Here is a 27,287-nt window from a genome sequence, read left to right as displayed (position 1 = left end):
TCATGGGGCGGTCCGAAGGGGTGCAAGAGAGACAGAGCGACAAAGCAGTGCTCGGAATCAGACGGCAGCGGCCGTCGGGACGACCGGGATGGCCGGGACGGGACGGCCGGAGCGTGACACTGGCCTAATCGAACCGGTCCGTTCCGTGGCCGTGCCGCCGTGCAGCGCTGCCGCGCCCCCACTGTCGCACAAGAGAGAACGTACCTCGCTATTCGCAGAGACTTCAACGCAGAGGCGCCCCGAACCGAGCCACGCGCCACGCTCACGGCAATCCTTTTAATGCGGCAAACAGTGTGCTGACAAAAGTCGCGCTCTGGAGAGTGGAACTGCTCCACTCGCCCGTCAAACATCAGTCGGTTTTCCCCACGCCATCAACTCCCCCCTCTCACCGGAATTCTTAACAGCACGATACGCCCCGAGAAGCTAAGCTACCGCTATCGGTACACTTTGTTTTGCTACGTTTTCGCGAGAATTTTTTTTTCGGTTGTGCGGTTGAACGTAAACAAGGCGCGCACGGCGCAGACGATGGTGCGAGGCCAGCCGCCGTGCACGCTCGGCTCGGCGTTTCGGATTTGGCGCGGAGTCCCGACGCGAAAAGGAATCGGCTCACTTCCTACGCACGCTACGCGCACGGCCACTCAGCCGTACTCTCCCAGTCAAAACATTGCTCCGCGCCGACGCCAAAAACGCGTCGGTCGCCAACAACCTTACCCTCGAACAGCTGCTGAGCGCCGGCGACGTGCAGGGCTGCCACCGCCACCAGCAGCGCGCTCACGGCGCTCGTGGCCACCATGGTGCACTCGCTGTCACGTGACGCTGTGACGCTCGCTGCCGGTCTCGGTCACGCCGTCAGGCCGTTGCGTTGGTCACGCCGTCGCACACGCCCGGTCACGGCAGCGTCTGGAACGCGCGGCCGCTCGCCAGTTACTGACTGACTGAGACTGGGAGACAGAGCAAGTTCACGACGAGCCGGTGAGAGACATGCAGACGGCCGGACAGACGGCGGCCCGGTGGGCCGGCGGGCGGGAGGCCTGAGGCAGCCTGAGGTGTGATGTCGCTTCGCCGCCGTGGCTGCTAGCTGCTGGCTGCTGGAGTGAGGAGAGGCAACATGGCGGGTTCGCGACTCGCCGGGCCGCCGGACGCGGGCAGCGCGGGGCGTGACGCTGATGTGGGTGCTGCGAAGTGACTCCGAACGGACAGTGTGGCGGCCTGTCTCTCTCGCACCCTTTCAGCCCGCCGCATGGGTGCGAGAGGGAGAGAGACCTCCCACTCGGAATCAGTCTTCTGTGCGGCTGGACGTGGAGGGGGTGGAGAAGCAGGGGCAGGGCGTGGAGGGGCGTCCGCGGCGTGGCCCGGCGAAGCGCGGCGCTATCAGCCTGCCCTTGTTTTTGTCTTTGTTGTTTTTGGTCTTGTTGTTGATCAAGTTGCGAGACCTGTTCCCTCGCCGCTCGCCGCCTTGACTTCGCTCGTCGCTCGCCGCGAAATGCGTCACTGGCTAGCTGGCTAGCCCGCCAGACGGAGAACGAAGACGACACTCGCCGCTAACCTGTACTTACGCTCCGAGACGCTCGACGCGACGCTCGCGCTCGCATGACCACCGCTTCGTGGGTCTGCGCCTCGGCGTTCGGGGCGCAGCGGCGCCAGCGTTCGGCTCCCGAGCTTCGTGCTTCGGGCGCCGCCGAACCGGTCCCGAACGGAGTGCGTCAGCTCGGCGAGGCTTAACCTAACCAAGCGCATGCACGCCTGTCCTGTCATTCCCTGCCGCGGCGTGCAGACGAGGCGCAGAGATTCCCAAGGAAATTCCCTGCGAATAGTCTTGGTCTTCCCGCGCTGTGGCGCCGCCATGGCGCCGCCCACGCGACCACGCCCCGGGGCGGGCAGCGGGCAACGCTTTGTGCCAAACCCGCTGCCTGCCCCGCACGGGTTCTGGGGCCACCCCACCCAGACACGGGCCGGCCGGGTGAGTCATGGGGACCGATGGAGATTCAACATCATGCAAAGAGACGCAAAGTCCAGCTCAAATTACAATGTATCAGGTCACCTGCAATTATTTTGGCAAAAAAAAAGAAATTTAGCAAACAATTGATCGTGATAGGAAGACGAGCAGCGATCGGAACACGCTTTATTTTCCAGTGCGGCTTCACGAAAATCTTGTATTCCGGTATTGTGACAAAAAGAAACGGGGCCGCGGGGTGGACTGGCTCCTGCACTAGTGCTCGTTGGGCCAGACGACGCTCTCGATCCACGGCACGAAGGCCGAGACTCTGCTGTAGACGCCAGGGGCCTCCTTGAAGCCGCAGCCCTTGCCGAAGGAGGTGACGCCCAGCACGTGGTGCATGCAGTAAGGCTCGTCGTTCGTGAAGGTCTGCAGCGGGCCGCCAGAGTCGCCCTGAAACAGGGACGCAGTCGACGGTCACTACGGCAACTTGGCGAGCAGCAAGGGACAAGCTGCAGCTGAACCTACCCTTTGTCGAACCGAGTTGCCTTTTCAGCAAAGCGAGGTTCGATGGAATGGGGCACAATGTGAGCTTACCTGGCATGTATCCTTCCCACCCGCGAGGAGGCCGGCGCACAGCTGCGTCTCATCCAGGATGCCCCGGGGCAGCCTCGCGCCGACCAGGCTCCTGTAGGTGTCGTTGCAGACGTGGTACGGCTGCAGCGGCAACTCCACCTTCATCATGATGCTGGACGGCATGGCGTCCGCTGCAAACATCAACGTTATTCGGTTTGATTGGGGGATTCGGGACAAAAACGTGGCGTCGCTGTCTCCGGCAAGGGCGCGCCCCATGAGTGCCAGAGAGGTAGAGCTACAGCCGATGCAAGAATGACGTCAGCTCACCGAACTCGGTGTGGCCCCAGCCGGTGGCCAATGGCTTGCTGCTGGACCCGGGGATGATCCCCTCCGTGTTGAGGCAGGCAGGCCGGACGTAGGCCGTCATCTCGGCGCTTCTCTCGAGCCGCAGCAGCGCTATGTCGTTGTAGTGCTGGGGCGGCTGGTAGTCGGGGTGCTTGATGGCCTGGGCGACCTCCAGGCGCTGGGGGCTGGCGTCGTCCTTCGTCGTGGAGAGGTCCAGGTCGCCGAGGAGAACCCATCGCGCCGGCTGGCCTCTGGTTCAAACGCAGAGGAAACGAATTACGAATCGAAGTGGATTCTGAGCAGCGCAACAGGTCACACTCACGATTGGAGTATCAGGCAGTGGGCGGCCGTCAAGACGAAGTTGGGCGCGATGAGGGAGCCGCCGCACAGGTACTCGATTCCGCCCTCGTCGTTGGCGTATCCAACCAGCGCCTGCCGGGGTCAGGAGTTTCCTGTCAGTAAGCCGCCAACCAGTTCAGACCCAAACGACAGGGCCCGTCGATACTCCACGCGCAAAAGAAATTCGTTAGCTTATCGAGTCTGTCGAGCACGGGGTATCGATGCCCACCCCAGGGCTCACCATGTGGGGGAACTCGTTGGGGGCCACGTTGTCTCCGCCCACGATGAGGGGTTCGGCGGGCATGGTGCACATGTCCACCTTGGAGGAGTCTCCCGCAATGAGCGCGATGGGGGGCGGTACCTGGTACACGTACTCCGAGTACACTACGCACACTGTGAAACAAAAACTCACTTAAACTCCCATTTTGCCCATTGCAGTTACTTCTGTCCTTCCAGTTGGCAAGCACAGCGATTGCAGCCGTGTTCTTCGGGGTCTGCTGTTCAGACTTCAACGCATTCAGTCAGCATTGTCATACTTCAACGTAAAGCTTATTTGCATGGAAGCATTGCGGAAGTAAGGTCTACGTGGCGATGCACTCACTGGCCCGGGCGATGCGGCCGTAGGTGGCGTCCTTGGGGGTACTCGAGCTGGGGGTGGAGGACGGCGGGCTGCTGCTGTCGTTCGTGGCGGCCGGGCCAGCCGCTCCGGCCTCGTCAGCGAGCGGTTGCGCCGATGCAGTCTGGTTTTCTGCTCACGCGGTTTAATTTAGCGGTGCATTTGCGTCGTTATTCAATCGCCAGGCGGCGGGCCCTCACTCCACAGTGGCGCGGACTGACCTTCTCCCGCGAGGGTGGCGGCCAGGACGGCCCCTCCCAGCACGGCCATGAGCAGCGTCCTCGCAGTGGTGGCGTCCATGGTGGCGGTGGAGGCCGTGAAGCAGGAGCGCTGGATCCGCCGGCAGACCCGCACCGTCATAGACTGCCGGTCCAGCACCTCGCCGGCGCGCTGCACCTCTCAATCTCGACGGCGGCCATGACCTTCAGGCCGGCGCCACACCGCATCACCGCATCTGCATCGTGTTTGCGTTGATCCAAATTGTCTCAGGCCGACGTCGTCATAGGGGTAGAGGCCTAGAGTGACGGAGAAGCGCAGGCGCAATGAAATGGCCGCCAACGCGCGACGGCGCAATGAGCTTCTCCGTCACTCTAGGTCTCTACATGGGGGCACGCGGTCCGCAGCGCACTCGCGAGTCCTTCGCGTGGCTCGTTCCGCCACGACAGGAGGTCGGCTGCCACCGCCAAGGCCTTCGACAAGGCCGCGGGCTCGGGGCTGGGCGCAGGGCGCCGCACGCTGTCCGCAGCGCCACTTGAACTTGTCGGCACTGGTCGCCGGACCGCCCCCGAACCGCCCCTCGGGCCGCCCCCCGCCCCCGATGTTGTCGATGCCGCCATCTCGGCCATCTCGCCATCTTCCCTGCGATGCCGCTGCGCTCCGGTCGCTCCAGCCGCTCCAGCCGCCAGTCCAGCGCGTCCAGCGTCCCGGAGGCTCACTCGCGTCGCCGACTCGCCGCGCCCAGTCGCCCAGTCTGCCTCTGCCCAGGCCGAGAACTCGTCTTGACCGCGCCTCCGCACTGTCCGCACTGCTCCGCACCGCGCAGCTTCCTGCTCCGCGTTCGGCCGGCTCTGCCCACCACCATGCAGCCCGCCGCGGTGCTCGGCGCCGTGCTCGCCGCCACGCTCGTCCTGGCGAACGCGCAGGACAAAGGTACTGACCAGGGCCAAGGCCTCCTTGACGGAGTGCCCTCCAACGTGTGCCTGACAGTGCTACCCCGTTCCCGCAGGTCAAGACTGCCAGCATGAGCGCCTGGGCGTGGCCGGCAAGTGCGTGTTCCTCAAGGACTGCCCCCACGCCGTCAAGGACCTCGAGGACAACATCAACCCCCAGATCTGCGGCTTCTCGCACTCCATGGTGCCCAACGTGTGCTGCCCCGACGAGTCTGCGGCGCCGACGCCGTCAGCGGTGACTGTCCCCAGTGAGGGGACCGGCGAGGCGACCGGCGAGGGGGCCGGTGACGTCGCCGAGCGGGACCAGGCCCTGCCAGTGGGGGGCATCGCGAGGCGAAGTACGTGGGCAGTCTGCACTGTACAGGGTGGGCCGGCGACGCCTGCAACGCCAGCAACCCTCCCGGCCAGTCACCCGGCAGCCCGGCCCGGTCGACGTAGGCCGGGCGGCGCGCACTGGCTTTGCAAACAGCGGCGACCTCGCGACCCGCCGTGACCGCAGCGTGTTGTTGTTGTTCCAGAGTGCCTGGAGTACGCGCAGACGGTGCGGCAGCAAGGACTTTGTCCGAAGCCAGGCAGGTTCGTTCGATTCCCATTTCCAGTCCACAGACGAGACTTTAGGCAGAGCGAAATGATTCGATGAATGTTGAGGTTGTTGGTATGGCCGCAGCTCCACGGTCCACAAACTCATCGTCAACGGGGTGCCCGCCGAGCCCAAGGAGTTCCCGCACATGGTGAGTTCCAGCTTGCCGGCGAGGGCCTGAGGCGGCCGCGAGGACGTCGACGAGGACGACGAGGACGAGGGTGCCATTCGCGGAGTCGCGGCCCGCATGCGCCAGGCCCTCGGCCAGGTCGTTGCCGTGCCCACCGCGGCGCGGCGCGTCCTTGCCGTTGTTTTCGCTCCGTGACCCGCTTGGGGCAATCTGTTTGGCAGGCGCTTCTGGGCTACGGACCCCGCGACTCCATCGTGTGGAGCTGCGCCGGCTCGCTCATCTCGGACCGCTGGGTGCTGACGGCCGCGCACTGCCTGTCGCACAACACCATGTAAGTCTCGGCGGGGCGCGGCGTCCGCCAGCTTCCCTCCGTCCTTGTCTCCGTACCATTAACCCGGCGCTTGGCGCGGTCCTTGGCATTGGCAGGGGCACGGTGTCGTTCGCACTGCTGGGCGACCTAGACCGGTCCACGGACGAGGACGACGCGCGGCCCCAGCTGGTGGCCGTGCAGGAGAAGGTCAGGCACCCCGAGTTCGAGCAGAAGCTCAGGTAGGCCCACTGCTTGGCGCGAACTTGATTCTGGAAGCGAATGAACCGAAACCGCCACTCCGCTCCCCGCAGGTACCACGACATCGCGCTGCTCAGGCTGCAGCGCCCCGCCGTGCTCAGCGAGTACGTGAGGCCCGCCTGCCTGCACACGGCGGCCAGCGTGCGGCTGCGCGACGGCGACAACGTCACCGTGTCCGGCTGGGGCGTCGAAGACTTCGGTGAGCGCGTCTCAAAGCACTGCAGCTGCGGCGCCGCTCGCTGCGGGGCGGGCTGCCACCCCGGTGCTCACCCACGTGCCTCGTCTTGTTCCAGCCGAGGACCAGCTCAGCTCCATGCTGCTCAAGGCCCGCCTGCAGGTCACCTCCCAGGACACGTGCAACAAGAGCTTCTCGGCGTCGACGCGCATCCCCGGCAGCAAGCTCCCGGACGGCATCAAGCCCACGCAGCTCTGCGCCGGCTCCAAGTCGGGCAAGGACGCGTGCCAGGTACGGCGGGGTGGTGGCCGCGCGGCCAGCGACGCGGCGTGTAGCGTCAAAGGAGCCGCGTAAACACCGCGTCGCCTTGTTCTGTTGCAGGGCGACTCGGGCGGGCCGCTGCAGGTGTTCACGGCGGACGCCCCGTACTGCATGCAGCACGTGGTGGGCGTCGTCTCGCTCGGCATCTTCTGCGGCTCCACCACCACGCCCGGCGTCTACACCAGGGTGTCGGCCTACACCGCCTGGATCGAGCGCACCGTGTGGCCGCCCAGCAGCCGCCCCGCCGCCGCCGCCGCGCGGCCGGGACAGCCAGCGCAGCCAGGACAGCGGCCGCAGTGGGCGACGGCCAGGCCCGCGCCGACCAGACCCACACCGAGGCCCGCCGCCAGACCGCCACCGTCCTGGCAGACCTGGCAGGGGTAGCGGGGCTGGCGGAGGGGTCCTTCCAGGACCTTCATGCCCTTCCCCACATCCAAGCAGCATGCAAGCCACTCGCAGCAACGCGCCGCACTGCCGAACTGCGTGCTGAGTGCGCGACCGGGCTGGGCCGCTGGGCCGGGCTAGCCTTCCAGCCCATGCCTTGCCGTCGCCGCCAGCAGCCACAAGTGATAAGACATCCCCACCGTACTGTATTCGTATCCTACTCGCAGCACATTAATGACACATTTGAATAAATGTTTAGACTATGCGTCTAAACAAAAATTATGAAACGTGTAGTGAAACAGCTCTTTGTGCCTCCCGTTGTGAAACCTGCAACTCTCTGGCTCCAATCGTTTGACCACTGTGCCGGTGTACAGCGCATTTGCAACTTGGAGCAACGCCGTTAATTCCTCAACAGGTACTGGTAGGGATTCAGGTCCAGTATCGTTTCGTTTTGTCTCTGAGACGGACCATCGAGTGAGAAGGCGCTGGCCCGCAGCGGTGCGGCGTGCCGCGCCCCCTCCAAGTCCCTCCGCCGGGCCGCCACGCACCACGAGCCGCAGCCGGGCCGGATGGGCTGCCTAGCCGGGCGGCGCAAGGCGCAGCGCACCAAAAACAAATTTTAAAAAAAAGTTATTTTATTTTTCTACCTTCTTAACATTTACTCTCAGGCTAATTCAGTGAAGTAAATTGATTAGTAAATACTAAGCCGCACACACACAACCTTCACTGTTGAAAAAAAAAGTCTGGAAATTCAGACCAAATTTTGATCTGGCAGTCTGAATCCTGTATTCAGAGACTTATGTCAGAATTTGCCGTCAGTTGACGAAAGTTATACGAAACTCTTTCAAAACACTACGGAAAGCCCATGCATTCCAAACATTTCTCGTTAATTTATAATGACTTTTTTTTTAACGGTGCAACCGCGCCAAAGACAATGCGCAATATGAAAATTTTGGGACTCGCCAGTCGGGGCCGTGACTTTGCAAGACGGGCAGGAGAGCACAGCAAAGAGACGGGGCTCGGGCGACACGGACACGTCGTTCGGGCAGGCCGAGCGAAGAGGCCGGTTGAGGCTCCTGTGTTGCTCGGCTGCCACGGACCGGAAGTAAGAGGAACAAGCAAGGAAGTTAGAAATACTCCATGCAAATGGGAAAGGCCCCAGCCCAGACCCAAGGGGAAACAACTCCAAAAAATTTGTACACCATGGCCAATCTTGAGTTTTAGTCAAATTTGCTCAAAGTTCACGAGATGTAAATTGAAATTCAAGGAAATTCTTCAAACTTCAGTGAAATCTATCTTGAAATTCATGGAAATTTTGCTGCTAATCATTGAAATTCATCCGTCATTCATGTGAAATTTAAAAATTTGCACACTGAAATAGGGCCCTCGCCTTGAGGCGCTTTGGGACCATTCACAGGCTGTGGGGAGTGCAAAGCCGTCATCGCATCTCTTTAAAGTCAAAATTATTTAAATCACCTCCAACCGCTACTGTTTGGTATTGTTTAAAAGTGTTGAAAAAGTTGAGGATTTGAGTCTAAATTAGACATTGCGCTAGAACCCAGCCAGAATGTGACCGTGCCGGGGCTGACTTCGTCTTCGTCTGCCGGCATGGTGCGTCACCGGGTGCCTTAATGATAATGCGAGCCGAGGTCGTCTGAAAACGGCGGCTTGCGTGAATTCGGGCGACCCCTGCTGAATCCATATATGAGGCCCGAGGAGCCCGCGGGGCGTGCCACAAACATCCCGACCGGCGGCGAAGGTGAGTGCGGCGAGGGTGCATGTCACACCAATCACACCCGGTTGGCTCATCATCATCATCATCATCATCATCATCATCATCATCATCATCATCATCATCATCATCATCATCATCATCATCATCATCATCATCATCATCATCATCATTATCATCATCATCCGGCCTAGACTAATTCGATCCTCTCCGCCCAGTGAGTGCGCCGCGGGAGGCCAGCCGCGGATTCAGAAAGAGCTAGAGGTGAGCTTCGGCCAGGAGTCGAACCCACGACCGCCGGCATGGACTTGACCGCGGTGCTGGCGGTGCTCGGGCTCGCCCTCGCGTCGCTGTACACCTGGTTCAGGTTCGCCTTCGGCGAGAGGCTCGCTCTGGCCGAAAAGGTCCCCGGGCCTCCCTCGTACCCCCTCATCGGCCACCTGTACCTCCTCAGCAGCGACATGTCAAGTAAGCGCAGCATCCGAGTTGATCTTCATGTGTCGTAGCCGCTGAGCTCCACGAGCAGACCGCTCAGTGCATGACGCATCCTGACTCGGCTCCCGTTTGCCCCTCAGAAATGTTCCGCAACACCGTCGAAATCGGCAAGAAATCTCCGGAGAAGGTCGTGAGGTTGGGGTGGATGCACCGCGTGGCCGTGGCGCTCTGGAACCCCGACGACGTGGAGGTACGCCAGAAGCCGTATTGCATTTATTTAAAATGAATACTGCCATTTCAATTTGCTACATCGAGATGACTACTCCACTCCCGCAGGTGATTTTGGGGAGCTCGCAGATGCTGGACAAGTCGCAGGACTACCGCTTCTTCAAGCCCTGGCTCGGCGACGGCTTGCTCATCAGTTCCGGTAGGAAAGCGGCAGTGTACAGGTGGAGGCGGCCAAAATCCCTGATGGTTTTTGAGCCCCAGAATCGCTATATGAGACTTGAATCGATCGTGTGGCCTGACCAACGAAAAGCAAAACCGGACCCAAACCCGAACGGTCGCGTTGTCGTCCTTCTTTTCCTCAGGAGACACCTGGCGCTCGCACCGACGGCTCATCGCCCCCACGTTCCACATCCACGTCCTCAAGCAGTTCGTGCACCTCTTCAACCGCAACAGCAAGGCCCTGTGCGAGAAGCTCTCGCCCCTCACCGGCCAGGCCATCGACGCCCACGACTACCTCAGCGAGGCCACCGTGGAGATCCTGCTGGGTGAGTCGAGGCCTGCAGTGCCTTGCAGGCCAACAATCGAGTAACTAGTTTTGGGTTTGGAGTTTGGAGCTGCCACCCGATCACTGTCGAGTGTGTCCTTTGTAGAGACGGCCATGGGCGTGGACCGGTCGACGCAGAAGCGCGGCTTGGAGTACGCATCGGCGGTTATGAAGTGAGTACGACACGCCCAGCCTGGTGACGGGTCTGACAGCGAGTCTGGCGGCTGGCGACGCCGCGTTGACGCTCTGGATAACGCTTGGTTGCAGGATGTGCTACATCCTTCATCGACGGCATTTCCGCCCCTGGCTGTGGCCCGACATCCTGTTCGGCCTGTCCGAGGACGGGCGCAGGCAGCAGAGGCTGCTCACCATCATCCACGGCCTCACTCACGACGTAAGTTCGGCGGGTCATCGCCAGGGGATGGTGGTGTGGGTGGCAGCGCTTCTCACCCTCGGGGTGCCGCAATACCCGATCTAGGGTCACGGAAATACATTTTAGGGTCGCGGCTTAGTGCCCGGGGGGGGGGGGGAATACTTGTCATGCCAAGAACATTGCTCCAGGCAGAAAGCAATTTCCCAGGCCAAGGGTATTTCTCCAGGCCAAGGGCATTTCTCCAGGCTCAGAGTGTTCCTCGAGGCTTTGGGTCGGCAGGTCGTGAAGAAGCGCAAGGAGGAGCGCAAGCAGGGCATCACGGCGGGGCTGTACCGGCGGGCCGCGGGCGGCGCCGAGCAGAACGCGCTCCTGCAGGACTCGACCGCCGACTGCACCAACGACAGCGTCATGTCGGACGGCCTGGCGCTCGGCCTCAAGGACGACCTGGACGAGGACGTCGGTGAGTCCAGAGAGCGTGCGGCGTGAGAAGTAAAAAGTGTCGGACGCTAAAGCGCCTGGTCCTGGCAGGGGAGAAGAAGCGCATCGCCTTCCTGGACCAGCTGCTGGACGCCGCCGAGGACGGCGTCGTGCTGTCCGACAAGGAGGTCGAGGAGGAGGTCAACACCATCATGTTTGAGGTGAGCAGCTGCGGGCTTTGTGAACGAGGCAAAATGAAATAATCTCGGAACTTCATCGGAATCGGCCTGCTGTCCAAAACCTTCAGCCACGGAATTTCTCCCCGATAATGACTCTCCTCTTGAATGGCCCGCTGCTGCAGGGGCACGACACCACGGCGGCGGCCAGCAGCTTCTTCCTGTGCATCATGGGCGTGCAGCACGACGTGCAGGACCGGTGCGCCGCCGAGCTCAAGGACATCTTCGGCCACTCGGACCGGCCGGCGACCTTCCAGGACACGCTGCAGATGAAGTACCTGGAGCGCTGCATCATGGAGACGCTCAGGCTCTTCCCGCCCGTGCCCATCCTGGCGCGGCGCCTCACCGAGGACGTCAAGATCAGTGAGAAGCTCGGGCAGCAGACTGTCTTGTCTTCGCCGCACACCGCGCAGTGGGCCAGAAGACCGGTGGAGGCGGCCAAAATTCGAGACGCGTTTTGAGCTCCAGGGACTTGCCCCGATCTTGTGACCCCACCTTCCTCGTTCGGAGAGCAATCCATTGGTGGGGTCACACGTCCGGTTCGAGTCCCGTTTAGCGACTCTGGAGCTCAAAACGCGTCTAGAATGTTGGCCACCTCCACCTCCGCCCGTCTTCTGGCCCACTGTGCACCGCAGACTGTCATACCATTGAATTGCTTTGGGCTTCCTCAGAGTCGGGGTACGTGCTGCCCGAGAGCACGACAGTCATCCTGGCCCCGTTCATGGTGCACCGCGACCCGGACACCTACCCGAACCCCGAGAAGTTCGACCCCGACAACTTCCTGCCCGAGCGCTGCGCCGACAGGCACTACTACTCCTTCATCCCCTTCAGCGCGGGGCCGCGAAGCTGCGTCGGTGAGTCTGTCTAGAGTCCTTAAGTGTCTAGAGAGGCGCGGGGCTGGAAAACGGTATGCGCAGTTCGTCATACATCGGGACAGAACGACCTATTTATTTCTCATACTTCGTTTCAAAATGGCGTCTAGACACTTAATGACTCCAAGTCTAACCGCTCTGGCCCGACCGGAGCACGGCGCGCTCGCCGCCGCCGGCCGGTGGGCAACCCATCGTGCACCGCTCTCGCTCTCACGCTCTGCCACCCTGGCTACCCCGCTTTCTCGCTCTGTCCAGGCCGCAAGTACGCCATGCTCAAGCTCAAGATTCTCATCTCCACCATCCTCCGGAAGTTCGAGGTGCGCTCCGACATCCCGTACACGGACTACCAGCTCGTCGGGGACATCATCCTCAAGAGGAAGGAGGGCTTCCCCCTGCGGCTGTACCCCCGCGTGTTCGACAAGGCCCCGGTCATGGTGCCCCGGGCCGAGGCGACGGCGGCGTCGGTAGGGGCAGCAGAAGCCTCCTAGCCAAATTGCACACTAGTCTGTATCCTACTCTACAAATCAAAGAGCGTACATAGTATGCTCTAACTGGAGCATGCCTGCAAGCACGCTCTAGCTAGCGCATGCCTGCCAAGCATGCACTAACTAGTGCATACATCATGTACACGCTCCTGATGCAGAAAACTCCCTATCCCTTATGCAGTAAATTATGCTTCATTAGCGTGTACATGGCATGTAGCACATTAGTGCTGCTTGGCAGGCATGCGCTAGTTAGAGCGTGCTTGCAGGCATGCTCCAGTTAGAGCGTACCATGTACACTCTTTGATTTGTAGAGTACTTGTACATATTATTTTATAGAATTTAAAAAGAATAGCGAAATAAAACGGAATAAAACCAAAGAGCGCACAACAGGGTGGTCAATTATTCACGCTAATCAAGATAGGTTACAAGTGCCAATAAGACGGCTGGCCACTGCTTCAAAAAGATAATATTATTGTTTTCGGTTACTATGATAAATTGGTCGCGGCCCGAGGGGCGAGAACGGGTTGACGAGTAGGTTTAGATTGTTGGCCAGAGCAGCGAGCAGACCCTCCCGTGGTAGGCCTGGATGCACCTAGGATTTTCCAGAAGAATGATTGAACAACAATTCCTACATAGCGGTAGGTCAACTCATTCACATCCGTCCCGCGAGGATCACCCATGTGTGCGACAGAGGACTACCCTCCGCGTCAGCTGGAGGCTGGAGCAGTGGAGTGGAGGGGCTCGGTGGGCCGCCGCGCTGCTGAGGGCTGTGGGGGCCGCGCCGCGCCAGCCAGAGCCAGCCAGCCAGTCCTCCACGGGACTTGGCCGCCGCCGCACCGACCGACCGCCTCGACGCGCCGCGCTAGACCGCGTGCCGCTCGCCGGCCGCTCGCCGTGCCGCTCGCCGCTCCGCGTGCGGGACCGCGCGCCCGGACGAGGCGGACCAGGCGGACACGCACCGCAGACCTCGCGCACGTGTGTGCTGCAGTCGCCGCAGTCGCCGCAGTGGTGGCGGCGTGTGCCCGCTGTCATGTGGAAGTGTGATATGTGCTAGTGCGTGTGTTTGTGTGTGTGTGTGTGTTGGTGAGTGTGAGTGTGGGTGTGCGACACCACGGTTGCTTCCTCGATCCGTCGCGCGTCTCCGTCATGGAGAGGTTACACGTGTACGTCGCGCTCGTGGCCGCGGTGGCGGTCGCCGTCGGCGCGTCCCCCGTCAGCAGCGCAACGAGGACACTAGTGCCAGGTAAGGACGCGACGCCGCCCGCGGCAACGACAACAACAACACGAACAAGGACAGTTGCGCGGGACTTCCCTGGCGCTGGCCGCGGACGGCTTGTTGTCTGCGCGCCTCGGCGTCGCGGACTCGAAGCGCGCGGCCCGGCGGCCCCGCCCGGCCGGCGGACATTACACCACCTCATCTTTGCATTGCCGCCGTCTCGTGAGAAAGTCCTTAACGTCGCAAGGTAGGCGCGCGCCTTAACTGCCAGCTCCGTGACGGCGCGCGGGTTGCGGGTTCAAACACTGAGAAAAGGAGGAACTTTTTTTGCGATGGGTTGATTTTTGTGCAGGAGAAATGTGGTGGTCCTGGAAGCGACGTCGTGTCCTCCGCGGGCAGTAAGTGGAACCTCTGTCGAGGTTTTGGCGGCCAAGCCGACCGTGGCGTGGCGTGCCGGCGTGCCTCAGGTGCGGACGGTTAGGCCAATTTGGCTTTTCTCCTGACCTCACGGCCGCGACGCGGACGGACTTTTCCTTGAGTAGAAATGGGATAAAAAAAAGAGGAAGGGAAAAAGAGCGTAATCAAGGATGGCACACAAAGGGGCCCACGAGCCGCTCTGAGGTCGCGATGCAACGAGAACAGCAAAAAGCAGGCGGCCGTCTAAGTGGAGCTCGTTGCCGCCGAGGGCTCGGCCGAGGGGGCAGCGGAGTGATCGCAGTAAATATTAATTGGTTATTGGGCAACCGGTCATTGTGTTTCGCTGCTTGCAGCGCGAAATCGCGAAATCGGTGTAAAACGGACTGGGGGTTTCAGGCTAATGATAGCCCTGCAGTCGTGTCACTCCAGTCGTACCCGCAAACGCGGGCACTTCTCTGACAGTGGTCGCGTACGTTTGTGACCGGCACTGCATTGCTGATTTTCCCGTTACCGTTACCAAGGTCGAATGAAAATGGACATTCCGGCGAGGACATCGTGAACGGGCACCTCAATTTGTCGATAATCAATCAAATCGATAATCTTCTGTGCGGAGGGCGAATGCGTAGGACGCGATCCTCGTGGCAGATGAGCTCGGCCACTTTGCAGTGCTTTGCAGTGTGGCGGTGCCATGGCGGTGCGGGTGTCTGATGCCGCGATGTGGCGGCGCGGGTGGCGCGGGCGGCGCGCGGAGCGGAGGTCTTTTTCGTAACGAAAGTTGTAGCGCCGCGGCGCCTAGCGCCCCGCCAGCCCCGCCAGGCCGAAGCGAAGCCCAGCCGAAGCCTCGCCGCGAGGTCAGGCTTGCAGTGATTAGAACGGCGCTAGGCTGCCCCCGCCCCGCCCCCCCCCGCCCCCGCCCCGCCCCGCCCCGCCCCCCACTCTCGCTCTCGGCGCGGCCACGCTGCCACTCCGCGATAGTCTCTTACGGTAATGCATTTTCAAACTCGCGTCCCCGCTCCCGCAGCCGTGCCGTGGCAAGCCGTGCCGTTCCCGCGCCCAAGTTTGATTTGCGCGCGCTTTTGTGCAGCCGCCCTGACTCGCCGTTCTTTTGTTCGACTGCCGCGCGCACGTTCACATTCAGATCCAGATTCACACACGCGACCCTGGCTCGGCTCGGGCCGGCGGATTTCGCCAGCTCACATATGGCTTATTATTATCCTATCCAGCAGCGCGGCAGCTCAGGCCGCGGCGGCGCCGGGCTCTATTGGCCAATTGTAAATGCCCCGCCGTCCCTCCACCCGAAGGGCTGAGGGAAAAAAGTGGAACAAGATTACGGGCGCAGAAAAGATGTCTCGTCATGCTGGAGCGTTACTAGATCCAGTTGGCATTTCACACACGCACACAGACGCGCGCCACTCACGCCGACCGAAACGCGCGCGGGTGTACACTCTCCGGCCGAACGAGAAGCCGAAAACTAAGAGAAACTCCACCCCGCCACGGCAGGGCCACGGCCGGCTGTACAGTCAGTACTGCGCGCTGTCGGCAGTGTATGCTTTTGTTGGCAGGCCCGCATTTATTGCTGCACTTGCAACCAGCCCGCGCTCCTCTCATGACGGTGAACGGGGTGCCACTAAAATTCAAAGCGAGTTCTCCCTCTGTGTAGTCGCTCAGTGGCCGGGCCTAGCCGGGCCTTGTCTCACGATGATTGGGTCATTCCTGGCGTCGTGAACCCGAGGCGGGGCGAGGCGGGGCGGGGCGAGGCGGGGCGGGGCGGGGCGAGGCGGGGCGGGCGGGGCAGGGTGGGGCGGGGTGGGGCGGGGCGACTCGACCGATCCGCGCCGAAGTCTCGTGATGGCATCGCCACTTCACGACCGTCACGCTAGGTCGCTCGGCCGAAAACAATCAGGCCAACGAAAAGTGGTAAAAACAACAAGCCGACAAAAAGCGGAGCAAGAAGTCGGTATTTGAACCCAGGTATCTCCTCGCCGCCAAGTTCATCGCACTCGGACGATGCTTGTCGCGGACGGAGCAAAAAATGAGTGGCAGGGCGGCTCCTTTTCGGCACGGCGTGCGGCGTGCGCCTCGGCGGCGCGTCGTCGCTGCAGCAGCCCGGACTCCGTTACGCCCCCTGGTCACGGAAGGCCCTCCTGACCCGGGCTGGGCCGGGCCGCCAGTTGGGACGGGGTCCTGGGGCGCAGCTGGGGCGGGCCCGGGGGGGCGCAGCCTTGGGACCTCCCCCCACCACCCCTGCGGCGGCACTCGGCGGCGCGCTCTCTGCCCCGCTCTGCGCCCACGCCTTCCACCCCGACGGGGAGGCCACCCCGGCCGGTCGGTCGTGCTGGCGGGGCAGGGCTCCACGACGGCGACCTGCGGGCGGCCCGCCTCGTGGCCGTGTGGCCCGGCCCCGCCGCGCTCTGAAAGCCAGGATTGGCGAACGGGCCGCAGGCAGAGGCTGCGGGGCGTCGGCGCGGGGCGAGGGACCACCAGAACACGCACGCCGAGGCGAGGCGCCGAGGCACGCACGCCGCCGGCACGCCGAGGCGCCGAGGATTCGGGGCGCCGCATCCGCCGCATCCTGCATAGAGCATTACTTCAGAGCGAAGCTTGCGAAAAGGGGTGCCGTGCCGAAAGCAGGGCGAGCAGGGCGAGCGGGGCGCCAGAGGAAGCCAGGGGCGCGGTCAGAATCGGGATCAGGAACGAGAATCCCACCCACGGGAGGGCGCGATGTGGCGTGACTCCTCGTCGTCCGGGACGAACGCCCACGAGGAAAGACTAAGCTGTAGACACTTGCTCTGCAAAGCCGACGACGAATTGGAGCATGGATTAGAACCCGGGGCACGCAGCTCGTTGCGACCTGGTCGGGGGCACCGGTAGCCGATGTGTTCTCGCGGCAGTGGGACGAGCGTGAGAGAGGGAGAGAGAGGGAGGGAGACAGACATACCCACGCACAGCGCATCACCGTGCAGCGCGGAAGGCTCGCTCTGGCCCTCCAGGCCGCAGTCTGAAGTGAGAGAGTGAGTTGCCAGCAGTTGCCATCCACGCCGGCAGAATACACACTCACGCGTGTCGATGACGCAAACCCGGCGGCCGCGGCGTCCACGGCATCGCGGTGCGGCCAGCGGCGGCGGGGCTCAGCGAGTGTGCTCCGCATTTTTCCACGTTTTCCGAAGCAAGCCCGCTGCCTGCTTGCCCCGGATCGACTGCCGGTTGGCGGTGGCGCCGGGTCCAAGTCGACACCGGCCGATCGGCGAGCGACGTGCCGACGGCTTGCCGACGGCGCCCCCATCCGCATTGCGTCCATTCCGAGAACTGCCGCGTCGTGCTGCCGGTGGTGCCGGCATCCTGGCCGGGACTGGACGTCGCCGACGTGCGCAGACGTAGGCAGCCCCGCGGCGCGCCCAGCCGGGCTTTCCAGGCCGGGCCAGCCGGTGTCGAAACGCATCGACGCATCGACGCCGCATCCTCACCGCGGCTCGACCACCGGATTGGCTCAGCGCTGCACAGTGGGCCAGAAGACTGGTGGAGCCGACCATGCATTTTCAGCTCCAGAGTCGCTAAACAGGACTCGAACCGAACGTGTGACCCCACCAATGGATTCCTCGTTCGGAGAGCAATCCATTGGTGGGGTCACACGTTCGGTTCTTCAGTTCGAGTCCCATTTAGCGTCCGGGATTTTGACAGCCTCCACCGGTTTTCTGGCCCACTGTGCGCTGCTTAGCGCCGCAGTGGGGAAGAGCAGTGCGACGTACTCGGCACGGCGGGAAAATAACGCCATCAATCGTCCCTCCGTCTCCACCGGGCGTGCGGCTGTGCGGCAGTGCGACTCCGAGGCCCGGGCAATAACGGATTCGATTACCCGCCGCGCCAGGAAGCGCCGCCAGCGCCAGACTTATGTCACCGAGGGTTAACAACGGCCGTAGTAAGGCCAACGAGACACGGTGACACTGCTCCGCACTGCACGGAGCGGAAAGAACAACGGAGTTAATAACAGAGCGCCTGCGACGCGGAGGGTAGGCCGTCCCGTCGAACAAGCGAGTGTTGCGGGACTGCCTGCCCACCAGGCGCCCAGAGCCCCTGCGACGCAGAGGGTAGGCCGTCCCGTCGAACAAGCGAGTGTTGCGGGACTGCCTGCCCACCAGGCGCCCAGAGCCCCTGCGACGCAGAGGGTAGGCCGTCCCGTCGAACAAGCGAGTGTTGCGGGACTGCCTGCCCACCAGGCGCCCAGAGCCCCTGCGACGCAGAGGGTAGGCCGTCCCGTCGAACAAGCGAGTGTTGCAGGACTGCTGACGATGTCCTCGGCGTGCGCGCGTGTGCCGGCGCGGAACCCAATCAATGCTAATGACGGGGTATAGGGCAGAGAGAGAGGGAAAGACATAGAGAGTGCGCGCGGCCGCGGCCGCTGACGGCGGCAGGCAAATCGGTGCCCTCGGGGGGGAAGGTCCGCGCGGACACCGCGGCGAGGCTGAGGCACCAATTTCCCATACGCCGAGCGGACGTGGCGGGGCGCGGCGGGGCGGAGCGCGGCGTGGAGGGGCCAGCTCCCACGTAGCTCGCACAAGGCTGTCACCGAGACGGAACATCTCTAGCCGCCACACACAGCTGGATGAGGCTCTCTGGGGGTCACGTGCCCATCCGGCCCATCCGGCGACGCGGCCAGGCTGGCCAGGCTGTCGGGGCCGTGTCGCAACGTCGCAAGAAGGAAGGCAGGCAGTCCAGGACGGGGACGCCGTCGGGCCGGGCTGATGCCGGCGTTTGTCGGACGCCAGTTACATTCACGGCAACGCATCTAGGCAGTGCAGTGGACACCTCACCCGCTGTGCACAGCCAGAGCCGCGGCACCGGCGGCGTGGCGCGAGCAGCCCTGGTCCACCTATCTTCGCCGTGGCGGGCGGGACGTATGGCTGCCCGCCGCTCCCCGCCGCGCGCCGGCGCCCAACGCCGCCCTCCCGCGCCAGTTACCGTAAAACTTAACTGCGAATAAGACCCGAGTCTGCGAATAGGAAGTCAGCGCGGCGGCGCGTCGTAGAGAGCAGCAAATCGGATTCACATTCACGTTGGGATTGGAGCCTGGCGGCGGGGTGCTGCGTGCTGCGCGGGGCCATAGCGCTGGCCCGCCGTTCGAATTGAGCAAACGCTCACGCCGCTCGTTTCTGGTTTGGCATAAACCACACGCGCCGACTGCCGCGACTGCCGCGAACCCCCCGGCGTGGAGCTCGCAAAGTGCGCACTTTCGGACAATATTCTCGCTGGGGAACGTTTGTGCGTGCTGCCTGGTGTTGCCAGCAGATTCCATTTCGATGTGTGCGTGCCGCTCTTCTGTGTGGGTTTACCGTTCGCACGAAAAAGGCCGGTGAAGGGTGGCACGGTTGAGCAGGCTCGGGGCAGTAGTACGCACACACGCACGGCACGAACTCCACTGAAAAAACAACAGCAGCAGTTTGGCGAAATTGGCATTTTCTTTTTGTTTTTTATACCCCGCTCTAAAAGTGCACTATCACCGTGCCGCGTCTTCTTCTTCGAGCTCGTTCGAGGTATCGAAGCGGCCGGGCGGCACGCGCGCGCGGCTGCAGCGACGCGAGGCGAGAGGCTCACGCCGTCCCGCCTGCCCCGCCCTCCGCATCGCAACCGGCACGCAACACGCGATGTTCGATGAATCGAATCGCTGAGACGAATCGATCGATCGAGGGGTGATGATGCCGCAAGCATCTGCAAAGGCATTGTGGGAATCTGGATCGAGAGGGCAGGGCGGTGGAGCGGCAGGGCGCGGTGGCGTCACCGGCCACGCCAGCTGCAGCGCCGCCTAGTTTTTCTTTTTGCTACTGTAGTTTATGCATTTCGGAATTTTAAAAAATATTTTAGCATACTTCGTGGTACACTTCCAAACACGAACGAATCCATTGTCCTGCCCTTTTTTCACATATATTGAATATAATACATAAGTTGAAAGCAATCGCATCGAGAAAGCTAGGGTTGAAATTCAGCGGAGCTGCGCGAGGTTTGTTGAGAAATGGCAGCCTTCCACACGCGACACTGCGACACACACACACACGTGCGCGCGCGCTGAACATAATTGCATAGTAGTGGCCCAGGCCAGGCGACACAGCATTGTTGGCGAGTGCGGCCCTACTCGAGACTAGACGCGAGGTGGCCTTAGAGGCGCTATATACTGTCCTGGCTCTGCGCCGCTGTGCGGTGCGCCGCTCCGCGCAGTGCAGTGGAGGTGGAATCACACTTTCGAATCGCTCGAGATAACATCGGTCTGCAGCCCCTGTGGGCCCTGCGGTGGCGTACTGGGGCACTGCGCGCAGCAGGTCACCGCCACGCCTGCCCAGCACGCCTGCCGGCCTGCCGGCCTGCCCTCTGATTCCGAACACTGCTTTCGTCCATCTGTCTCTCTCGCACTCATGGGGTCCGTAGGAGTGCGAGAGAGACAGAGCGACGAAGCAGTGTTCGGAATCAGACGGCTGCCCCGCCACTCATAGAGCGAACCGGTGAACCGACCGGCCGAACCGAAACCGAGGCAGTCGGAGTGAAGCAGGGAAGGCAAAGGCAATCGCAGCACGTTCGGTTCGGCGAGCCGAGGTCCCTTGCGTGCTGCTTTTCTCACTACTGGATCGTATGTCCAGGCAGGCCCGGCTTTCACGATTTCATTCAACAGCAGAGGACTCGTGACACTCGGAGATAAAAATGGCCGCACTGCCGTGGTGGTTGAACCTCCGACCCGTCGCTTGGGGAGCAGGGACGAAGGGCACTCGGCTACCGAATCAGAGCCCCGCGGCCCGCGGCGATTTCTCGGCTGTGTATGCGAGAGCGTTGCGGCCGCGGGGGCCCGGCGGCCGGCGGCACGGCCCGGCGGCACGGGGACACGCCAAGCGACGCCAAGCCAGAAGGTCGCCTCGCTTCCCAGGACCTCGACGGCACGGCACGGCACGGCACGGGGCCCTACGCGGTGGCGGCGCGGCGTGGCAGAGAGCTCACACACCACACACGTCGCCTCGCTACATTTTCGTTTAACGCAACCACAAAAAAATCATCAAAATTTTTAAAGAATTAAAAAATATGATAACAATGTCAAAATTCAAAAGTCAAAAAGATTGGGGCTATCATCAGTGGGAGCATGAAAAGTCGATTTTCTGGACGATGCCACAAGACGGCCAAGCTGTCATTTTTTTTCACACAGGATAGTTGACCTTTGGAGAGGCGGCCCTTGGGCTCTGGGGGCCCGTTCCCGTTCCCTTCCCCGTGCGGTGAGTCTCATGAGTCTCATGGCTGGTGGCAGTGCTTGCAGTGCCACAGACGCGACCGCGGCCGTTCTGACAGGGCGGCCAGGGCATCAGAGGCCAGGCCGGCCAGCAGAACCACAGCCTTCTGCGCTTGGCTTCGCGTCTCCTGCCACGTTTGGACACCGTCCTAAGGCACGGCGGCGCTGGGCTGTCCCGCTGTCCTGCTAAAGAGGGGGAAAGTGGACTGGACCAGGTAATCTTGGACATCCACTTACCCTCCGATCGAACGTCATTCAACACCTCCAGGGCGGACGTCGAAATCGCGGTCCCCCTGGGGAAATTCATAAAAGTTGATTGTTGCTGCTCGACACGCGAGAGGCGCATTAATTTTAAGCGTGCGATCTAGGTTATAGGGCGCGCCGCCAGAGACGTGTGGGTGTGGAGTATTATTATTGATAACGCCAAAGTAGCGGAGCGGGCGGAGCAGGTGTGCCAACCCTTCGTGCACAACGCAGCCAACATATCAGTACACGAGAGTGTGTGTGTCTGTGTGCGAGCGAGTGGGCGAATGTGCTTGTGTGTGTGAGTGTCGGTGCGTGTGTGTGTAAGTGAATGGAGAGAGATGGAGAGAACGCCCCGTGACGAATTCAGAGCATAAACCTGTAAGTCGCCGGTTCTTATCGGGTTGAACAACCTACCGTACATGCCTGCCACCATTGAGCCGTGGAGCGTGGACCCTACTCGGCCAGACCTTGGCTCTGTGCACACACACACTCAGACACTCGCTCACACACACACACACACGCGCGCGCGCGCGCGCGCGGCCTGCTGTCCCTTTCCCACTTTCACTCCCAGAACGCCGTCAAGGCGCACAAAGCAAAAGGTGGAAGTTATTGTTGGCAGCGCAGCTAGCAGTGTGGCTGCGGCACTGTGTGCTGCACAGTGTGCTGGTCGGGCCTTGGCCCCCCTGGCCCCAAAACGGCGCGGCCGCATTCCCTGTTCCGCGCATGAAATTCTCATCAGAGTGTGATCGGCGCTTGTCGGTTCAAGGCCACTCAAGGCCTCCACCTTCCGTTCCTCTCTTATAAAGCAATCTGCAGCACTGCTGGCTGGCCTGGCCTGGCTGGCCTGGCTCGCTGCTGGGCACTGCGGCCCATCGCCGCGGCCCTGGGGCTGGCTGGCTAGTTTGGCGGGCGGGCGCACAGAGGGCGCCAGCAGCAGCAACATAACCTTTTTATTTCTTTTTTTCGTGTGTTCTGGGAGACTCTCGCTCCACCGCTGCACCGCTTCGCTACGGGCGACCTGCGTGGCGGCGCGGCACTGTCTCGTCTCGGCCGCCCGTCTGTCTGCAAGGGCAGTGCAGGTCAAGGTGGAGGAGGGGGGAAGGGGGCGCTGCACCGATGAGAATGGAGTCGGACTGCACGCGTGTGACATTTACCAAACAAAAGGTCATTCCAAGGGATCTTAATATACTTTTTCAGGACAAGTTTAGTGCAGTTTTGACAGGGACGTGCCATGCGCTCCACCTCGGGCAGTTCACGACGTGAAAACAAAACCGAACTCGTGCTTTGAGACTCTCTGCATTGACCACCCCCAATGGCGGGGGCGGGGGAAATGGGCGGGCCCGCTGCAAGGCCAGACTCGGAACAGGGGCGGAAACAATTATCCATGCAGCATGCAGCTCGCTGCGTTGCTCCCGGCTTACTTCCTGCTTTCTCAATCTGATCCGCGGGGAACTCGAACTCACCCATTGAGTCCCATTCCGAGCGCGGGGCGCGGCCCGCGGCGGCGTGGCCAACACATTTTTGATGGATCGCTGCGGGGCGGGGCGGGGCGGGGCGGGGGGCCCACGCCAATCGGAGCTTATTAGTGGCACTGCGGGGCCCCCGGAGCCACCGCCGCGGCCCGGCCTAATATGCCGCCGTTATGTAAAAAGCCAAAAGGCGTTGACACGGCCGAGAACGGGAAAACAAAATAGAGCGGGAGTTGCACGACACAGCGGGCCTCAGCCAGACGCCAGACCGCCAGACCGCGGCCAGACTGCAGTAGGGAAGTGCGCGAGGGCTGCGCCGCGTATGCGCGGACGGGCTGACGACGCGGACCGGCCCGGGCGCCTAACCTTTTGCATGTCGTCCAAGCCAGCCAGGCAGTCCGCCGGGGCCGGGACGTACGCTGCTGCATGCCTGCTGCTGGGTTATTAGGCCCCTGGCCTGATATTTCCTGGATGTGCCACGCGGCGTCGTACCCGCGCCGTTACAATGGTACCGAGCAACCCCGCCGAGTGCCAAACAAGCCAACAAGCAGGTGCTTGCCAACCCAGCGCACAACTTGCCAGAGACACTAACCTCAGCGCGCAATTTGTTTCCACCTTGGCGACCATTCGGTGAAAGTGCTCCGAACGCACGAAAAAAAAAAAACATGACAAATTCTACGACTATATGAAAAGGGCCGTTTCGACCGCGCGCAGATCAAAATTTCATTTTTTATTTCTTTGGTAATGCGTCATCGACGGGAAGGAGATTTATATAGTTGCTAGACGTGCTGTCCTCTGCGTGTGATTCGAACCAAACGACGTGCGAAAACGGGCGCTAAAGAGGCACGGGCGTGACATAAGCCGACAGGTGTTGTTGTTGTTGGGTGTGGGAGGGAGGCGGGAGGGAGGCACGGAGTCGTAAAGGGAACGGCCGGCGCGCTGTTTTCACTTCGTAAAGCTTCATAGCAATCCGCGCGCGCCCACGACTGCCTGCTGCGTACCCTATGCAAAACCACAAAAAAGTAATGTATTGCTTTTGTGAAATGCACTGTGCCTCTGGTGTGCCACTGGTGCGTGTGTGTGTGTTCGTTTGTCTGTCTGTCTGTCTGCGGGTCACTCCGCAGTGCTGTACACTGCAAATCCAAGTGTAGGACAGGTCGACACTTTAAAGCGTAGACCAGTTTGTCCTACGCTTGCAAGTGTCGACCACTTGTGTCCGACGCTTTGAAGTGTCGATCACTCAGTGTCCGACGCCTGCAAGTGTCGACCACAGCATGTCCAACGGCCGAAGTGTGGGGCCACAATAGGAAACTCAGTGTAATTTGCCGTAGGACAGACGGTGTCCTACACATGCAGGCGTCGGGCAGTGTGGTCGACACTTCAGAGCGTCGGACACAGCTGGTCGACACTTGCAAGCGTAGGACAAACTGGTCTACGCTTTAAAGTGTCGACCTGTCCTACACTTGGATTTGCAGTGTATACAAACGACGTTGCACCGGGATTGATGCCACGTCCTCACCGGCCGCTCATCTGGCCGTCCGCATCTGCAGGCGGGTTCCGAACAACGCGCTCTGTCTCTCTCTCAGCCGCCGTCACGCGCCATGCGTGCGAGCGAGACAACAGGCTGCTGCGCGTAGTGCTCGCCGCATTAGCCCCGAGAAATATTTCAGCGGACGTCGGGTCGGGCGTCGTTGGCTCGCCACCTGGGCCACGCCCCTCGCCGCGGGGGTGGCTGCGCTTGCTGCGCGTGCTGCGCGGCTGTCGGCGCCGTGGCGGCCTCCATGTCGATGGCGGGGCCGGGGCGGCCACCCCCGCGGCCTGCTCGATCCGCAGCACTGCAGCGCACTGCAGCCTCCGAGTGTTCTTCTTTTTGCGGCCGGCCTAACCCACCGCGAAAACACGCGGCGGCGTGCGTGCCCCGCGCCGCGCCGCGCACCGGGGCCGTGCACCGGGGCCCCCCCGACCGGCGGCCGGGCGACCCGACCCGAGACTGCCCGAGACCCGACCGGGCCGGGCCGGTTTGGGACACGTAATACCTTACATGATCCGCCCGAGCCGAAGATCAGTCTATTACAAACCTCCAATTTCCGCCTCGCCTCCTCATCCCCCCCCCCTCTTCCTCGGCGTCGTCCTCCCCGCGCTTTCTCCGCGACCTGCCGTGCGAGTGGCGGTGCGGCGGCGCGGCGGCACACTGCAGGCAAGGCAGCGCGGGGGCGCGAGGCGCGCGAGCGAGGTCGGAGGTGAGGCGGGAGGGGAGACGCCCAGAGGCCAGGCCCCGTGGACCTGCATGGCTGCATGCGCGGCCCGTGCGGCCCGGTGCGGCCCGGTGCGCTGACCCGGAAGGGTGGCGCCCACCAGGCGTGGTACTTGGAGGAGCGGCGAGGCGAGCGGCTAGATAGCATCGACGCAGCGCCCGCCTGCCGCCTACCGCCCGCGCCGCGCGCGCATGACGAAGCCCCCATACGAGCTCGCTCTGGATTCCTGTTCCTGCACTGTAAAAAATACATTAAATTTATGTAGCATGGCTTCTTGAATTTCTAGCCAGACACGAAAGGTTAAGCGCCACTGCTACGGAAAGGTCACTTCAAACCGCGACAGTGAATTTATAGGCCAGTGGCTTATAAATTTTCAAGTATATGTGAAATTTACCGCTTGGCTAACAACGATGCTTCCCTCAGCCACGACTTTAAATTGACAGCCCCTTGCGAAGAAATCATAGGTGTGGCACTGAAAAGGCATCCTACCCTGACGACAGTATGAAATTTCAGGACGTCGGGTGGGCGTCGTTGGCTCGCCACCTGCCACGCCTCGCCGCGGGGGTGCGCTTGCTGGCTTGCTGCGCGTGCTGCGCGGCTGTCGGCGCCGTGGCGGCCTCCATGTCGATGCGGGGCCGGGGCGGCCACCCCGCGGCCTGCTCGATCCGCAGCACTGCAGCGCACTGCAGCCTCCGAGTGTTCTTCTTTTTGCGGCCGCCTAACCCACCGCGAAAACACGCGGCGGGGGTGCCCCGCGCCGCGCCGCGCACCGGGGCCGTGCACCGGGGCCCCCGACCGGCGGCCGGGCGACCCGACCCGAGACTGCCCGAGACCCCACCGGGCCGGGCCGGTTTGGGACACGTAATACCTTACATGATCCGCCCGAGCCGAAGATCAGTCTATTACAAACCTCCAATTTCCGCCTCGCCTCCTCATCCCCCCCCTCCTCCTCGGCGTCGTCCTCCCCGCGCTTTCTCCGCGACCTGCCGTGCGAGTGGCGGTGCGGCGGCGCGGCGGCACACTGCAGGCAAGGCAGCGCGGTGGGCGCGAGGGCGGCCCGCGAGGTCGGAGGTGAGGCGGGAGGGGAGACGCCCAGAGGCCAGGCGCCCCCGTGGGACCTGCATGGCTGCATGCGCGGCCCGGTGCGGCCGGTGTGCGGCTGACCCCGGAAGGGATGGCGCCCCACCAAGGCGTGGTACTTGGAGGAGGCGGCGAGGCGAGCGGCTAGATAGCATCGACGCAGCGCCCGGCCTGCCGCCTACCGCCCGCGCCGCGCGCACATGACGAAGGCCCTCATAACGAGCTCGCTCTGGGATTCCTGTTCCTGGCCGGCAGCCCGGCCGGCCTGCATGGACTGCATCATGAAGTCGTCTGCATCCATTAGCCGGCGCGTCGCGCGTCCTCGGCCCTCGGCCCTCCTCGGCCTCCCCGAGGCCAGACTAGCCGCCAGCGCCGCCCGGCAGAGCAGCGCGGAGGCCCGCCAATTAGTCGCCGCGGTCGCCGGCCAGACGAAAGAATGAAAGGCGCCTCGCGATTGTCGCGCGCTTCCACGTCGGCGTCGCGTGCCTGCACCGCAATGCCGCGGCCCGCGCCGCCCCGCGCCGCCCCGCTCCGCCCGGCTTGGCTCGTAAACCCCGGGCCGCGTCCATAATGCTGATTGCCGTCCGGCCTTTATTTATTTTGTGCCTTGTGCCCCAGAACGCAGCGCTGCACCGGCGCGGGGCGGGGCGGGACGGGGCGGCCGGGCCCGCGACGCAATCCCCCGCACTAGGGCAGGCCGGCAGGGCAGGCAGCCCAATGCAAATCGTGATAAAGCAAAGCTCGGCGGAACAGGCAACAGGCTGGGCTGCCCTGCTGGCTGGAACGGCTGCAACCAACAGGCTCCCCAACTTCCGCCCCGGCCGGCCCGGCCACTCATTAGGACGGCCTATGTGTTGCACAGTGGGCCCGTTCCGAACGGTGGCT

At 62.4% G+C, this 27,287-nt stretch overlaps 4 protein-coding genes across 4 annotated transcripts in view; 3 read left to right on the top strand and 1 right to left on the bottom strand.

The window, feature by feature from the left end:
- Nucleotides 1–2,082: 2,082 nt before the first annotated feature.
- LOC117641306 (serine protease snake-like) lies at nt 2,083–4,328 on the bottom strand. The gene is made up of 7 exons (XM_034378509.1): nt 4,034–4,328; nt 3,798–3,944; nt 3,438–3,589; nt 3,180–3,289; nt 2,840–3,108; nt 2,534–2,703; nt 2,083–2,389 (listed from the first exon to the last, which is right to left on the bottom strand). Exons 1-7 carry the CDS (start codon nt 4,170–4,172, stop codon nt 2,210–2,212), a joined length of 1,167 nt encoding a protein of 388 aa, XP_034234400.1. The 5' UTR covers nt 4,173–4,328; the 3' UTR covers nt 2,083–2,209.
- Nucleotides 4,329–4,728: 400 nt separating this feature from the next.
- Nucleotides 4,729–7,812, top strand: LOC117641212 (venom protease-like). The gene is made up of 10 exons (XM_034378364.1): nt 4,729–4,961; nt 5,038–5,319; nt 5,500–5,557; nt 5,649–5,712; nt 5,913–6,022; nt 6,118–6,240; nt 6,313–6,458; nt 6,553–6,725; nt 6,816–6,993; nt 7,808–7,812. The coding sequence occupies exons 1-10, from the start codon at nt 4,892–4,894 to the stop codon at nt 7,810–7,812; spliced, it is 1,209 nt and encodes a 402-aa protein (XP_034234255.1). The 5' UTR covers nt 4,729–4,891.
- Nucleotides 7,813–8,702: 890 nt separating this feature from the next.
- LOC117641304 (cytochrome P450 4g15-like) lies at nt 8,703–12,846 on the top strand. The gene is made up of 13 exons (XM_034378506.1): nt 8,703–8,898; nt 9,090–9,339; nt 9,447–9,556; nt 9,643–9,733; nt 9,897–10,079; nt 10,185–10,251; nt 10,346–10,472; nt 10,731–10,911; nt 10,980–11,089; nt 11,230–11,467; nt 11,776–11,958; nt 12,232–12,489; nt 12,775–12,846. The coding sequence occupies exons 2-12, from the start codon at nt 9,174–9,176 to the stop codon at nt 12,462–12,464; spliced, it is 1,689 nt and encodes a 562-aa protein (XP_034234397.1). The 5' UTR covers nt 8,703–8,898; nt 9,090–9,173; the 3' UTR covers nt 12,465–12,489; nt 12,775–12,846.
- Nucleotides 12,847–13,404: 558 nt separating this feature from the next.
- LOC117641308 overlaps nt 13,405–27,287 on the top strand; it is a 30,312-nt gene continuing 16,429 nt past the window's right edge. Inside the window, exon 1 of the mRNA XM_034378511.1 lies at nt 13,405–13,704. Within this exon, the coding sequence (XP_034234402.1) occupies nt 13,608–13,704 (97 nt within the window). The 5' untranslated portion in view covers nt 13,405–13,607. The remainder of the gene's footprint in view (nt 13,705–27,287) is intronic.

This window comes from Thrips palmi, unplaced genomic scaffold (assembly GCF_012932325.1).
Source record: "Thrips palmi isolate BJ-2018 unplaced genomic scaffold, TpBJ-2018v1 HiC_scaffold_15, whole genome shotgun sequence".
Taxonomy (NCBI): domain Eukaryota; kingdom Metazoa; phylum Arthropoda; class Insecta; order Thysanoptera; family Thripidae; genus Thrips; species Thrips palmi.
Note: the sequence above shows the minus strand (reverse complement) of the source record. Positions and strands in the feature narration are given on the sequence as shown.